This window comes from Serinus canaria, chromosome 21 (assembly GCF_022539315.1).
Source record: "Serinus canaria isolate serCan28SL12 chromosome 21, serCan2020, whole genome shotgun sequence".
Classification (NCBI taxonomy): domain Eukaryota; kingdom Metazoa; phylum Chordata; class Aves; order Passeriformes; family Fringillidae; genus Serinus; species Serinus canaria.
In genome coordinates, this window is record NC_066334.1 from 5,230,775 (window position 1) to 5,246,126 (window position 15,352).

Below are 15,352 nucleotides of genomic sequence, written 5' to 3' on the forward strand. Positions count from 1 at the left end.
TCTGCTCAAACCCAGCTCCCCACCCCTGGTTTCTGTTTTGCAGGCCCCGGCCATGTCCCGCCCGTGATGGCGCTCGGTGAAGGCCCAAGCCCAGGAAATGTCCCCCGAGGAGCTCGCTGCCCTGCTCTGTGGGGAAGGGGACGAGCGCCTCTCCCAGCAGGAACTTCCAGCAGCCACAGCTTTTTACCTGGCTGCCTTCAGCTGCTGTGCCCCCACAGCAGTGCAGAGAGTGAACTCCATGGCCCACGGGCTCTGGGAGAGAGTGGTGGCCATCTTGGAGGCCTGGTGCCAAGGCAAGGCTCAGATCCCCAAAATCCAGAGCAGGAACCTGGCCGTGGTGTCCCTCAGCGTGGGAATAGCCGCGATTTTCCTCTCCACCCTGATCCCAAACAACGTGGTGGCCTCGGTGTACGAGCTGGAGGCCCTGCTGAGGCGAGGGTGCTCGGAGGAGGTGGTGAGGAAATGCAATGTCCTGCTGGAGGCTAACCCGAGGGGCTCCATGGAGCTGCTGCTGCTGAGGGCGCTGGCACGGGTGCTCTCAGGGACACAGGCTGGGAAGGGAGTCGTGGATTATGTCCAAGCCTTTGTGCTGCACCAAACTGAGGCAGCAGCCTACGTGTGCAGCCGGCAAAGGGAGCACCTGCCCCAGGTCGTCCAGGCTTTCTGTGATCATCTCTCCACGTGCCAGGAGGGAAGCCCAGGCTGCAGCTCCTCGGAGCAGTGGCTGGGTGACTGCTACAGATTCCTGGCTGCGGTGGCACCTGGGCACACCTGGGTGTGCAGGGCACGGGCAGCCCGCCTCCGAAAAACAGGAGAGTTTCAGGAGTGTGTGGCTGTTTGCACCAAGGCCCTTGAGGGTTTCTCAGCTGAGAATCTCAGAGGTGAGGACGTTCTGGCTCTGCTCCTGGAACGAGCTGCTGGGTATTTCTTCCTGGGAGGATGCACGCAGGAAATGATGCAGGATTTAGCAGCAGCCTTTGCAGCAGACCCTGCCCGGGCCATGAAAGGCTTTGAAGAGCTTTTCTCACCCTGTGATGCTGAGAAGATCGAGGAGCAGGCCAGAGCTGCCCTGGAGGGGAGGTTTGCAGCCTACAGGGAGGCTGTGCGTGCTCGGGCTGAGCTCAGGGGCACCCGTGGCACTGAGCTGCTCCCTCCTGTCATCCAGACAATCCAGCTGCTCCTGCACATCTGCCCAGGCTCCAGCCGGGAGCTCAGGGTCCGGCTGGCAGACTGTCACCTCCTGCAGGGACACGCCAGGGCCGCCCTGGACATGTGTGAGCAGCTGCTGACAGCAGAGCAGAGCACTTACCACAACACCCTGCTGGCACTGCGAGGCTTCTGCTGCCTCCACGCCCAGGACCACCACGGAGCCCTGCAGGACTTCCAGAGAGTCATCGAGCACGAGTCCCCACATCCCAGCAGCTGCATCAAAGCCCTGTGTGGGCGCGGGCTGATCCGCATTTCTGGTGGCAGCAATTACTTGACAGCCCTGGATTATATCACAGCTTGCCAGTTAAAGCTGGATGAAACCACCTTCACCATCAAGTCCTACGTGCCATGGAACCAGAGGGGATTGCTGCTGAAGGTCCTCCAGGAGGAAGGACAGATGATGCTCCAGAAGAAGAGGTACCCAGGAGGCAGCTCCGTTTCCTTTCAGAAAAAGCAAACAGGGCTGTGCACATTCCTAACCTTGAAGGTGTTTTGTTTTGAAAGTGTTTTGTTTTCTTTTTTCCCCCTCCAGAGATGCCCCAGGGGTTTTCCAGCTGGCTTCTCTCTTGGTGGAGCTGGACAGCTCTGATGAGGCATCCCGGATCCTGTGTGCTGATGCCCTGTACCAGATGGGCCGTGGGGAAGAAGCCCAGGAGATGCTGTCACTGGCCCTCTCCAGAAACCCCCAGAGGGCTCCTGTGCTGGCCAGGCTGGCCCTGCTGCAGCTCAAGAGAGGCTTTGTGTACGATGGCAACCAGGTAAAGGGCACCTGGAAAGTCTCATCCTCAGGGTCATTCCCTCTTCAACAGCTGATTTGCCAGATTTTTCCCAGACCACAGTGAAATTACAGATGAATCCCTGTGTTCAGTGGTTTGGGTGCATTTCCCCCTTATAACTAACCTTTGCTGTTAGGAGCTCCCTGAGTAGCAGCTGGGAGAGCTGTGACACACTGAAACTTGGAACCCACGTGCAGAACCTCTAGCAGAACTTCAAGGTGGAAATACAGGGCTGATAATGCCAAAAAATCATAGAATCACAGGAATTGAGCTGTGACACACTGAAACTTGGAACCCACGTGCAGAACCTCTAGCAGAACTTCAAGGTGGAAATACAGGGCTGATAATGCCAAAAAATCATAGAATCACAGGAATTTGTGTCCAAAAAGGTCACACAAGGACTCCCAGTTAAATCCAGCTCATTCCTCACGTGCTTTTTAATGGCATTTCTCAGCACTTTAACCAGGCAGAGCATCTTGGACAACATTATGGGATTGGGAATGTTCCCTTAGAGAAAAGAAGGCACAAGTGCCACCTCCCCAGTTATCCTAAGGAAGCACTGCAGAAGAAAGACACAAATGCAGAAATTCCAATATCAGTCTGCAGTTTTCTGTCTCCAATGCTGATAAATTGTGCTGGAAACCCTGAAAGCCATTCCAGCAAAACTGGTTCTCCTAGCCAGGATCACAAAGCTGAATTCCCATGCTCTGCCATCAGAGGGAACTATTGTATTCTTTTTAAAATGCCATATAAATTCTGCTAAACAGTAAGGAGAAAGGTTTTTATTGTCAGCACTTCACTGCTCCCTAAGAAAAAGAAAAGTTTGCTGTAATTTGCTGCTTTTGGGATGGCTGTTAATGAAGGGTGTGGCTTTATTAGAGTGTTCCTCTTCATCTGCAGCTTCTGCTGCAATTTCTGCATGGAACATCTGAAAATTCCTCTTCAAAATATTTTATCTCACCTGCCTGTCAGATGCCAATCACATTTATCTATCAATAAAATAGAGAAATTTATGAGTTCAAGGGATGTGTCTGGCACATCAGGATAACTCTGTTCTTATCTTCTCTGGCTCAGATTTGAATATCCAGTCCCTGCTGAGCACTGTCAGACCATCTTCTGATTCATTTTTATTGGAAATTATGTTTAAAAAGTGCTTGTTGAGGCAAAGATACCAAAGGTCAGACAGGATTCTTCTCCAGAAGGACAGTATTTTGTGGGTTTGAATCCATGCTTTTCCCAGATTACCAATAACAACACTAAAAATAACTTCCCTAATTTTCCATGAATTCACTGGTTCTGATTTTGCAGTCAAAGGGACACAACTGGAATCATTGTGTCCAACAGGAACATTCTCTTTTTTGGGCAATCATCCCGTATTTATAAAAACATTCCACTGCCAATGTGGATGCTGCCCAAAACAAAGCAGGCAGCACCAGGTATTTGCCCAGGATTATTTCCACAGCTGCAGTGGTGGTGAGGAAAGATAAGAATCCCTGTTTTCTCCAACCTGCATTCACAGAAGGGCCAGCTGAGGAGATAAATCAGGGAGATTTGTGATCCTGGGCTGGCTGAAGCCCCAGGGAGAGGTGGGGATGCTGGGGAAGGACACAAAGCTCTCACACACAACCTCACATCCCATGCAACTCCTTCTCTGCTGCCTTTTCCTCTCCCATCCTTAAGCTGCTGAGGAGGCTGATCAGAATTGGAGACTCCTCCTGCCTCCTGCCAGTGCTGGACATTTTCCAGGACGAGGACCGAGAGCTGCTGCAGAGCCACTGCCGCTGGCGAGCCCTGGCCATCCTGAAGGGCAAACAGGAGGCTGCTGCCATCAAAGAGGCCATTGCCCACCTGTCCTTTGCCATCCTTGCTGCAGGTAGGACACCAGGGTGCCCCTGGGGATTTGCTCCTAAGGGAAATCATGTGGGTGGGACAGGATGTCCAGATGTCCTCTGTCACCTCCCTGGTGAGGGCTGACACAGCAGGTTCAAGAAGTGGTGGAGTTAAACAATAAAGAGTTTTAAACTCCTTGAAATGGGTTCAGCTCCGTTCTACAGGGACAGCACCCCCTCCTCTTCACCCAGTGCAAAGAAGTGAATGCAGCCCCTCACACATTTCACTATCCCAGCTTTCCCTCAGGCTGACATGGAAATTCTTCTGGCGTGTTCCAAGTAAAACCATGTTTGTATGGAAATCTGCCTTTCACTCTGAGCAAATGTTATGACAGCAGCACTGAGAAGAAGAGAGACTGGCTGGTGGAAATGGAATAAAAACCCTGTTAATGGCTTGGAGATGGTTCCATTTCACAGTCCGTGCATTCCAGCTTATCAGCTCCCCACCTGCTAGAGCAGATGCTTGTTAAGAAATAGATATTGTCTTTAGAGGAGCCAACTGGTAGAGCTCCAGAGTGATAATAACCTTTGGTGCAGAAGTTTTGGAGCAAATCAGGAGGGAGAAAAAGCCTCATTACTGCAGAGGAATTGCTTGGAGCCTGTCTGCTGGCTGATCCCTGCAGGCAGCTGCATTTGCTGACCTCCCTATGAAAACATATTTCCAGTGGCACTGATGATTTATCATCCAATATTGGATGCCACAGTTATTGATTGCAACCCTGGGCAGGTTAAGATCCTTATCGAAATTGCCTTGGAAGGAAGGGATGGCAGAGAAAAGCTCTGCAGGCAGGGAATGGAGGGACCAGGATTTTCACTGACAGCTCTATGTGTTTATTTGGGCAGCACTTGTGTGAAAGCAGAGGGAAAAAAAAAAAAAAAAAAAAAGCAGCTCAGTATCACAAATCCCAGTGCATATTAATTCTGGCAGGGAATTAGTCAGTCCCATCTGGATAAGTCATTTATCCAAAACAATGTGTACCTTCCCTGCCCGTGGGAGGGGGCTGGGGACTCTTTAAGGTCCCTTCCAACCCAAACTATTCTGTGATTCTGACCCCACTTTATTAAAACAGCCAAATGGCTTCGTGCCTCCACTCTCACACTGTCACAGATCTCCCTCTTAAGGGCTTTCTCCTCTCATTCCTGCTGCTCCCACTCCAACCTGACACAGATTCTTCTTTCCTTTCAACTCACAGCTGATAACACCTGGCAGGAATTCCACTTGCAACAAAAATAAAGGAAACTTCCACTTAAGCAAACTCTCATTGTACTTCACCCTGAGGTCTCCTCAGGCCAAGTGGAGCTTTTTTGGAGTATCCTGTGGGTATCCTTGCAGTAACCATGGCTGCATCCCTGTCCTCCAGGTGGTTATGCTGAGGATTGCCTCCTCACCAGGGCTCGATGCTATGGACGCCTTGGGCAGATGAAAACTGCAATTTTTGATTTTAATGCTGTCCTGAAGGAGGATCCCAGGAACGTGCAAGCTCTGAGCGGCCGAGGCTTTGTTCACCTGGCTCTGAGGCAGCAGAAGGTACTGTCCATGTGGGGCTTTGCTGGTTTTTCTGAGGGTGCTGAACAGCATGAGTGTAAAGCATCACAGAATTTGTTGTGGAATCGCTGGAATCAGGAGTTTCTCACAGAATTTGGGCAGTGAAAGGCTCTGGGTTTGGCTGGGTGTATGAACAGCTCATCTGGCTTCACTGATTTTCTTTCCCAATCCTAGGGAGAGGAGAACTAAACCTTGGTCATGATTTTCTGTGATAACCCAAGGAGTTTAATGCACTTTGCAAACACTCATTCAAACCTGCCTTTATGACCTCCTATCAGCTTTGCAAATGGAAAAGGTGCAGCACAAGGACAAGGAAGAGCAAAGTTTTTCCATGGTTCAGCAGAGAGCAGAAAGCAGCTGACAGAACAAAGGATCAATACTTAATTACTGCCTCCATTTCTTTCCTTGGTGTTGTGTTTTCCACAGGAGGCAGTGCAAGATCTGATCTCAGCACTGAAGGTGGAGGCAGGAGCAGTGATCCCAGCAATCCTGTCCTTGAAGCCTGAAGCCCAAGGCTTGGTCACTGGGTGGCTCCTCCAGCATGGCAGGGCCACTCTCAGCGAGCTCATGGCCACCAAAGAAGTCCCAGGAGAAGAAACCCTCAGGGACCTTCTGACAGTGGCAAAAGCACTGACCAAAACCTGCAGGGCTGCACAACATCACATCTTCTACACTGATGTTTTGATGGCAAATGGTGAGTTCCAGTCCTTCAGCACAGCTGGTCAGGCCTGGAGAGGGAGCAGAAAGATGGATAGAAGTGAATATTAAATGTCAAGGGTGTTGCTGGATGGTTCTGGATGGTGCTGGACAGTGTTGGACAATGCTGGATGGTGCTGAACAGTGCTGGATGGTGCTGGATAATGGTGGAGAATGCTGGACAATGCTGGATGGTGCTGGATTATGGTGGATAATGGTGGAGAATGCTGGACAATGCTGGATGGTGCTGGATAATGGTGGAGAATGCTGGACAATGCTGGATGGTGCTGGATAATGGTGGATAATGGTGGAGAATGCTGGATGGTGCTGGATGGTGTCTTTCAAGAGAAGTTTGAAAGCATTTTGGGACAGGGTATGACATAATTAACACCTTTAGACATGGACTGGCTGCCTCACCCCTGCCTTGCTGTGGTTTCTCGGTACCTTTCTCCCCATGGGATGGGTTATGGAGTTTGTGCTGCTGTTCCCCAACAGGAAGGCACCAAGAGGCCCTCAAGCACCTGCAGGAAGCCTTTGGCCACTGTCCTGCTGAGGACTTTGCCAGGGCTCGCTTGGCTGTGCTGCAGCTGCAGAGCAGGAACGTGGCAGGAGCAGCTGCCCCGCTCAGTGCCCTGGCCAGGAGAGATGAGAAGGACTTGGCCTTTCTCCTGAACTTTGTAGACACCAAGCACCAGCAGCATCTTGCTCAGGTACAGCCCTTTTTTGTTTCTTTGGTCCCACATCTGTGGATTCAGTGGGGAAAGAATTGGGAAGCAAAACTGGGATTTTTTGCAGGGAGTTCTCCCTGCCTTGAGAAGTGTGTGGGGGAGAGTTTCAGCAGATGGACAGGGCACAAATTGGCTTTTCCTCCAGCCAGGTCAGGGAGTTGGAGCCAAACTTCTTCCCCTGCAGTGACCTTGATCAGTCTCTAATAATCCATCATCTGAGAAATTAGGATTCCTTTTTGGTCTCCCTGGTGCAAGAGCTGGTGATGCCCACACTGAAATTCAGGGGGTGTCAGGGGCAGCAGGCAGGGATTTAAGATATCATTGCTAATTGTTGTGCTCTGGGGGATACATGGATGGCTCCTGGTGAAGGGGGATTCATTTTGTTCATTTTCTGGGTGAAAAGAAGCTGAATATTTCAATTCAGTGACATTAAATGCTTCCATCCTTCTTTTGTGCAACATTTAGGATTTCTAGTATGTTCTCATTTTTACAAAATTAGAGGTTCTGAGGCTGGTTTTCTTAGCTAAAACTGACACAACCATGCCACAAAGCTCTGGTTCCCTCCAAGTATTTACTATTCAGCATTTTTTCATGTTTCTCCCCCAAAGTACACCCAGAAAATATCTCCAATAATAAGACAAGAGAAGGTCAGATTGATGGGGAAGAGCTTTAACACTCGGCCAAGCATCTGCAATTCTGATTACCCAGAAGCTCTGTGTTCTGAGAATCAGTTTGCTTCCTTTTATTCAATTTGTTGCTGGTGTGCACCCTGGTGAGAAGCTATATTGTTATGCTCTCTCCCAGGTTATAAAACAAACAACATGCTGATATCCTTAATGCAGCAAGAGGAGCCCTTGGAATGTATTTGAACAGAACAGCAGGAGGATATAAGTAAACAAGTATTAATTTACCAGTCCCCAGACATGACCCATTAGAGAAAAAAGAGCCCCTCTCTTCTAAATAATGTAAAAAGTTCAGTCTTAGGGGGAAGAGTTGGAAGATTTCAGAGGCAATTTGCAATCTTCCACTTTAGAAAGTTGATAAAGGAACAATTGAGACTGTGACTAGGGAGGCCCTAAGGAGGAGTCTGTAAATGAAGACTCATTTTACAGCTGAATTTCCCCTGCTGCCACATCACTCCTTCTGGGGGGGTCTCACAGCCCAGTCCATCCACGCTGTTCCCTTCTGAGGCAGCACAGGAGGGATGTTCTTTGCTGTCAGGAAGAAAAGAAAGAGGAAAAGATAAAATCAAACTGACATTTGCATCGCTTAAACTGCACTGACATGTGAGAGCCCACTGGTGCCACAGGTGAGTGAAGCCTTTAAAATAGGAGAGAAACTTATTTCTGTCTCTTTTTGGCAGCTGTGTCTGAAATAAAACCCCTCACTGTGGCTTATTTATCATGAGAGATTGAGACAAGAGGTGTGACCGGGCTGATTTCAAAACTGGAGCCCAATACCAGGGTTGGAAGTTTAAAAAGAAAACATTGCTCCCTTTCCTCTCATGCTTTTAAATGTTTGAACTCAAGCACCTGGGGGTTTTTAGATGTATTTTTTGACCAGGGGAGGAGTGTGTGCTCTCTGGGGTGTGGAAGGAATTGTTTCATCCACCTGCTCATTGTCTCAAAGGATTTCCCAGCAGCACTTCCTTTTGCCTGGCAGGTTATTCTGGTTTGTGAAAGGAAGATCTCAGTAAAAGCAAAGTTTTAAAAGCTTACAGACAGAATTAATGTTGAAATTCCCAATGATGGCCTGAGTTTGCCTGGGTTCCTACCCTGGGAGAAGGAGTTTGCTCTGTTCCTGAATTTCCCAGGTAGGAAAAGAAGAGTTCAGAGTTCACACCCAGTCTCAGCACTCCAGCACAAAAGCATTTCTGCCACATTGTTTTCTGAGATTTTGGAATTACAGGCATTTTAAAAACGTGTCATCATTATCCTGGAGCCAGGTCTGAAGAGCTAAAAATAGTTCTCCATAAGCTGAATAGGAAAGGGTGGAGGAAGGAGAGAGCTCCTTGATGTACTCTTTTTTATTTCATGGAAAACAAAGCCATAAAATTCTCCCACTATTTATAGTGAAAGGGGTCCCATGCTGAGAAATTTGTAAACAACTGGGAGAGCCCCATGGGAGCAGGAATCTGAAAGATTTATTAAGCTGCAAAAGGTCACAGGAAGGGAGTTTGCTTGCTGCTCGTGCAGCTTCAACCCTTGGCTTTCCTAAGTCAGGGGTAAATGCATGACTGATTCCCAACCCCTCACACAGATCCTCAGGGCTGCAGCTGCTCTGGAGATCCAGATTCCTACAAAAAAGGGTCTCCAAAACTACTTGGTCAGTTCCAGAATTAGGTGAAGTTGCCATTGCACATGGCCTTCATGGCACGTGCAGGTGGAGGAGGAAAGACTTGCTCCAAACTCTCCTGGAAACACCCAACCCTCTCCCAAAGCTCAGAGTTTATCATTCCATCTCCTGGGGTTTGCTGCTCAGGGACTGACCCTTGGCCATAATTCCATGCCCAGTAAACTCCTCACTCTTTTTCTTTCTAAGGAATCAAGCCTTGGTCATGTCATAAGATTGGTCCCTAGGCACAGGAACCAAAAATGCCACAAAAAATATGTGTGTGTTCAGTCCTTTCCACCCAGTGAGGTGAACAGATGGAAAAAAGGAACCCAGAGACCCAATCCAGGGATCCAGGGATGCACTCACAGCCCTTCCCAGGTGGCACCTGAATTATTGCAGTCTGGAAACCAAAATCAAACCTTTAGTGACAAGTTGGACTCCCCTGGAATGCACTCCAAGGATTTTCCTGCCCTTCCAGGTCACCTGCAGTGAGGCTGATGACAAAAATCCTTCTCCCAGGCCACGTGCAGGGAGCAGCTGAACTCAGCTGTGCCATCCCCTTCTGGCTTGCCTTGCCTTCTCTCCCTGAGCCTGGTTTTCATCTTTATCTCTGTTAGGAGACAATGTGCAAGCTGCTGGTTAATCCTCCCCTGTCACACCCCAAAACCATCCCAGCTCAGGTCCCTAAAATCAGGCAGGGCCAAAAGAGAACCCAGAATCCAGCTGAGCTGCCCAACCCTGCTCCATCAGCGAGGGTGAAAGAGAATCCTTTCTTTCCAGATGGGATTTTTCCTCCAGGTGTGGCAGGAAAGGCAGAATCTCGTGGCTTGATGTGGGGACTCTCAGGGAGATGTGAGTGGCTCAGTGAAGAAATGCAACACTGCAATGTTGCTCAGTGATAAATGCAATATTGTGGTGCAATAACACAGGATTGCATTTATCACTGAGCAATATTGCAGTGTTGATAAATGCAATATTGTGGTGCAATAACACAGGATTGCATTTATCACTGAGCAATACTGCAGTGTTGATAAATGCAATATTGTGGTGCAATAACCCCAAATGCCCCAGGTGAGAGCACTGAAACCTCCAGCTTCAGATTCAGCATTCAGCACAACAACAACCATTGTGTTTTCTCCTGCCTCTGAGACAACAAATGCACCTCAGAGGCTGAAAATGACAATTTAACTACACAAACACGAGCTATCTTGAGGAACTGCACTGAGTTCCTTGGAACAATGTGATCCAGAACTCTGGAATTCCTAGAGGAAAAAAAAAAACACTTTCTGTTGCCAAGATGCTCCTCAGGCAGCTGCAATTCCACCTCGATCCCTTGGTAAATTCCTGCCACTGAGGGGACACTTGGGTTGAGGAGCTGTCTTAAAACCATTTCATTTCAAATGTCTTAAAAACATTTCGAAGGACAAAGCAAATGTGCTGCTCTTTAAATGCACACAGATATCTGAGATGGGTTTGGACAGGCTGCCTGAAAAATTATGGCCAAAATTGTTAAAGCCATGGGTTGACACTGTGTGGGGAGAAGTCCTGTTGCTGAGAAAGTCCTTAATAAATATGATTATGTCAGGAAAAATAGCAATAGACATATATTTTATATATTATATTTTATACATATTTATATGACAATGTATGTTATATATAGATATATATTGCTATATATAGAAATAGTCATGTTTATGTTTATGTTATATTTATATTTATATTTATATTTATATTTATATTTATATTTATATTTATTTATGTTTTATTTATATTTATATTTATATTTATATTTATATTTATATTTATATTATATTTATATTTATATTTATATTTATATTTATATTTATACTTATATATATTTTGTGCATCATAATGAAATAACTGGGGCAGAATTCCTCCTAAACCATGAGGACAAGCTAAATTATTTCATGCCACTGCTCTCAGAGGAGGTGCTGGGACTTGCCCTGCAGTATTGATCCCTGCCCTGCAGAACCTGTTCTCCTCAGCTCTGCAGACAGCAATCAATCCTAACCTCAGTCAGCCAAAATAAAAGGGGCACACACAGAAACTGGAGCACCTGACCTGGCTGTCAGGTGTGGCTACTAAAACACTGGCTGGGCTAGCTGGGTTTCTGCCTCCTCAAGCAGGAGTTACCCCTGGAATGAGGAGGAGGGAAATATTTTATTTTATCCTTTGCTTCAGCCTCAGCTTGTTTGGCCCAGCCTTTTGCAAGCCCCCAGCTGCTGATGGCAGCCTTGTTTATAACCTGAATATTCCCTCTCTGCAGCACGTTAAAAGCTTTATTTATTACCAATAAAGGGGAATAATGAGAAATCCATTTGAGGCAAATACTTCTAATGGAGTTTTCTTCATTGACCTCCATGAACCTAAAAATTATGTGGCTCTTTCAGCCTTCTTTATTTTCTCGTTGTTGTTTTTCCCTTCAGATGAGGGCAGAGAGTTCAAATTGCACTCAAGATTAACAATTAGCAAAGCCACCAGTTGGCCTTTTTATTTTTTTTTTATTTCCTACAGCTTAGGTAAGCTCCAGTAGAGACAAAAAAAATTCATTTTTAGGTCTTGTATTTGTGGGGCAGCACCTGGGGATGTTGGTCCAGGCAGGTTTTTGTTCATCATTCCTAGGGAATTCCAACAAATTCAGGAGATATTCTGTGCAAAAACAAAGGACCTGAGAAGCTCCTGAGATAACAGCAAGTTCCCAGTGAGCCAAGAGTTTTATATCTTGGTCACATCATAAGATGGAATAGATGGAAAAAAGGGACCCAGAGACCCAATCCAGGGATCCACTCATGGCCCTTCCCAGGTGGCACCTGAATTATTTCAGTCTGGAAACCAAAATCAAACCTTTAGTGACAAGTTGGACTCCCCTGGAATGCACTCCAAGGATTTTCCTGCCCTTCCAGGTCACCTGCAGTGAGGCTGATGACAAAAATGCTTCTCCAGGCCACGTGGTGCAGGGAGCAGCTGAACTCTTATCTGTATGCAAAAATACACCGATTTTTAGTTCTCCAGCTAGATGCAATTCCAACTGATAAAACAACCAACATTTCTTTGTGTCTGTGTGTGTGACCAGTCCAGACTAGATTTTTTTTTCCCCCTAATTTTTTCCCCTTTATGTCACTGTAGGACACAAAACAACATGAGCACACACTGCTGCTCTCAAGGTGAAAAAAGGGAAGTTTATTTTTTGACTCCAACATTTATAGATTTCTAAAAGTGACAGTGGATTGGAGGGGGACAGTGCCACCTCTCCAATGACACTGGAATTATCAGTCTATCAAATTTTCTTTTCTTCCACAAAAGAATGCAAACCAAGAAGTTATTTACAGAAAGTGTGTGAGAAAGTTCATTACAAGAATGTAAACATTAGAAAGCTTGGAAAATCTTCAAAAATCAGGGCACCTTTATTAACTAACATGGATTACTCTGTCCCCACAGGCAGCAGCCCAGGAAGGGAAGGTGCTGATGAAAGGCCATGACCACCAGCAGGCTCTGGGCTACCACAGCCTGGCTGTGCTGGCCAGCAGGGCCAGCCCCAGGTACCTGAGGCACAGAGCTGCCTGCCTGATGCACCTGAAAAAATATGAAAAAGCTCTGAAAGACATGGAAAAAGTGATCCAAGGGCATGGCTGCAACAGCCCAAAAACACAGGCTGGGGACCACTGCTGCCAGGGCTTCCTGCTGCTGGCCCTGGCTCGGGAGGAGGCAGCAGTGCAGCACTACATGCAGGCCCTGCAGCTGGATGAGCCCCTGGCCCTGGGCACCATCACTGAGTGCCCTGGCAGGGAATCTTTAACCAAAACTTTTCACAAAATTGCACAAGAGAACTTTGAAAAGCAGCGTTATGAAGAGGCCTGGAAAATCACAGACTATGGGTTAAAAATTGATAAAAGTCCTGAGCTCCAGAAACTGAAAGCGAGACTCAAACGAGAGGCATCGAGCTGTAGCATACATTGATTTCTCTCTTTGGGGATTTTCCAGCCTGGTTGCTTTCTGGGAGGCTGCAGGACTGAAGGAAAGATGAGGAAGATAAGAAAGATGAGAAGCTGATGATAAATATGCAACAGATACTGAACGTGGAGTAGAAAGTTTAAGGCAGCAAAACAAAACTGACCAAGAGAGCAATGAGGAAAAAAAGCAAATTAGAGCATTCAGGATTCCTTAAAATTATTGTGGATTATGTAAACTCCCCATTGTGAAAAAAAAACCTTTTTTTCTGGTTAAACAACAAATTCTAACACAGGGGTTCCATCCCTACTGAAGGAAAACATTCAAATCACTTGCAGCTCATGAATAATAATCATGTCTCTCCTAGCTAGCATTTGATGAGCTTTAACACTTACTGTTCAATCAATTTGCCTTTTTTTTTATGGGCCAGTCAAAAGGATCAGTCAAAAGTAACTCCTGTAAGGTGTTTGTGAAGGCCCTGTCTGTTGGTTACCACTGGAAGGAAGTTGATCCCATTTTTTTATTTATTTCAGCTTGCAAATGGAGCCAACAGTTGTTTAAGGATATCATTCCATGCTTGGAAAGAAGCTCTCCCACAGCACCTTGATGCTCATTATGGGGGAAAAGCCTCATCAGTGTCACTGGGATTAAAATTGAGTTTGAAGGGGTGTGTTACACCCCACTCCTGGATGAAGGATCTGCCCTGGTGGGAATGCAGTGGATTTGCCAGGATCAGCACCAATATCAGGGATGGGGCAGCACAAACCCCAAATAAACTGTTCTACTGCCCCAGAGGACAGTGAAATAACAGATAAACTGTTCTACTGCCCCAAGGAGCAGTGAAATAACAGATAAACTGTTCTACTGCCCCAGGGGACAGTGAAATAACAGATAAACTGTTCTATTGCCCCAGGGGACAGTGAAATAACAGATAAACTGTTCTACTGCCCCAGGGACAGTGAAATAACAGATAAACTGTTCTACTGCCCCAGGGGACAGTGAAATAACAGATAAACTGTTCTATTGCCCCAGGGGACAGGGAAATAACAGATAAACTGTTCTATTGCCCCAGGGGACAGGGAAATAACAGATAATGTTTACTGCCCAAGGAACATGAATACAGATAACGTTCACTGCCCCAGGGACAGGGAAATAACAGATAAACTGTTCTACTGCCCCAGGGGACAGGGAAATAACAGATAAACTGTTCTACTGCCTTAAAGAACAGTGAAATAACAGATAAAACTGTTCTACTGCCCCAAAGAACAGTGAAATAACAGATAAAACTGTTCTACTGCCCCAAGGAGCAGTGAAATAACAGATAAACTGTTCTATTGCCCCAGGGGACAGAGAAATAACAGATAAAATTTGTGCTATTGCCCCAGGGGACAGGGAAATAACAGACAAAACTGTTCTACTGCCCCAGGGGACACTGAAAGAACCGATAAAATGCTCTATTGCCCCAAAGAACAGTAAAATAACATTTATGGTGAAAGGTGAGACTCAACAAAGATCAAACATCGAGTCAGGGAGTCCTGCCCTGATACCCACTCCAAATTGACCTTGGTGTCTCCCTTGGCCAGCAGATACCAGGGATCACCTCTCCATAGATTGACCATCTCTGGTGTCTGCCAGAGCTGCTGAATCCCATCCCTCACACTCCTGGCTGCTCAAGCTCCAGAGCCAGCCCTGCAGCTCATCCAGAAGAGGTGATGCACAAGCAGGAGGCAGCACGAGGCAGCACCCAGGATGGGGATTGCTCCCAGAGCTGCAGCATCCCTTCTTCTTCTTCTTCTTCTTCTTCTTCTTCTTCTTCTTCTTCTTCTTCCTCTTCTTCTTCTTCTTCCTCTTCTTCTTCCTCCTCTCTTCTTCTCCTCCTCTTTTTCCTCTTCTTCTCTTCTTCTTCTTCTTCTTCCTCTTCTCTCCTCTCTTGCTTCTTCTTCTTCTTCTTCCTCTTCTTCTTCTTCCTCTTCTTCTTCTTCTTCCTCTTCTTCTTCCTTTTCCTCCTCCTCCTCCTCCTCCTCCTCCTCCTCCTCCTCCCTGCTGCCCAATGTGGAATCAGCCCCTGGCAGGCCCAGGAGGGCTTGTCCTGCTGTCCTGTGTCTGTTTTCCAGCTCTCAGGAGGACTTGGGGCAGTGCTGGGACATCCCTGGGGGTTCAGCTGTGTGGTGGGAGCCTCAGCTCAGGCCAGAAGCAGAAAGGAGC

General features: G+C 47.0%; 1 protein-coding gene across 1 annotated transcript; it reads left to right on the forward strand.

Moving 5' to 3' along the window:
- The first annotated feature begins 238 nt into the window (after positions 1 to 238).
- TTC34 (tetratricopeptide repeat domain 34) lies at positions 239 to 13,156 on the forward strand. The gene is made up of 7 exons (XM_009095698.3): positions 239 to 1,698; positions 1,742 to 1,967; positions 3,666 to 3,858; positions 5,236 to 5,402; positions 5,847 to 6,114; positions 6,612 to 6,826; positions 12,638 to 13,156. Exons 1-7 carry the CDS (start codon positions 239 to 241, stop codon positions 13,154 to 13,156), a joined length of 3,048 nt encoding a protein of 1,015 aa, XP_009093946.3.
- Positions 13,157 to 15,352: the final 2,196 nt, after the last annotated feature.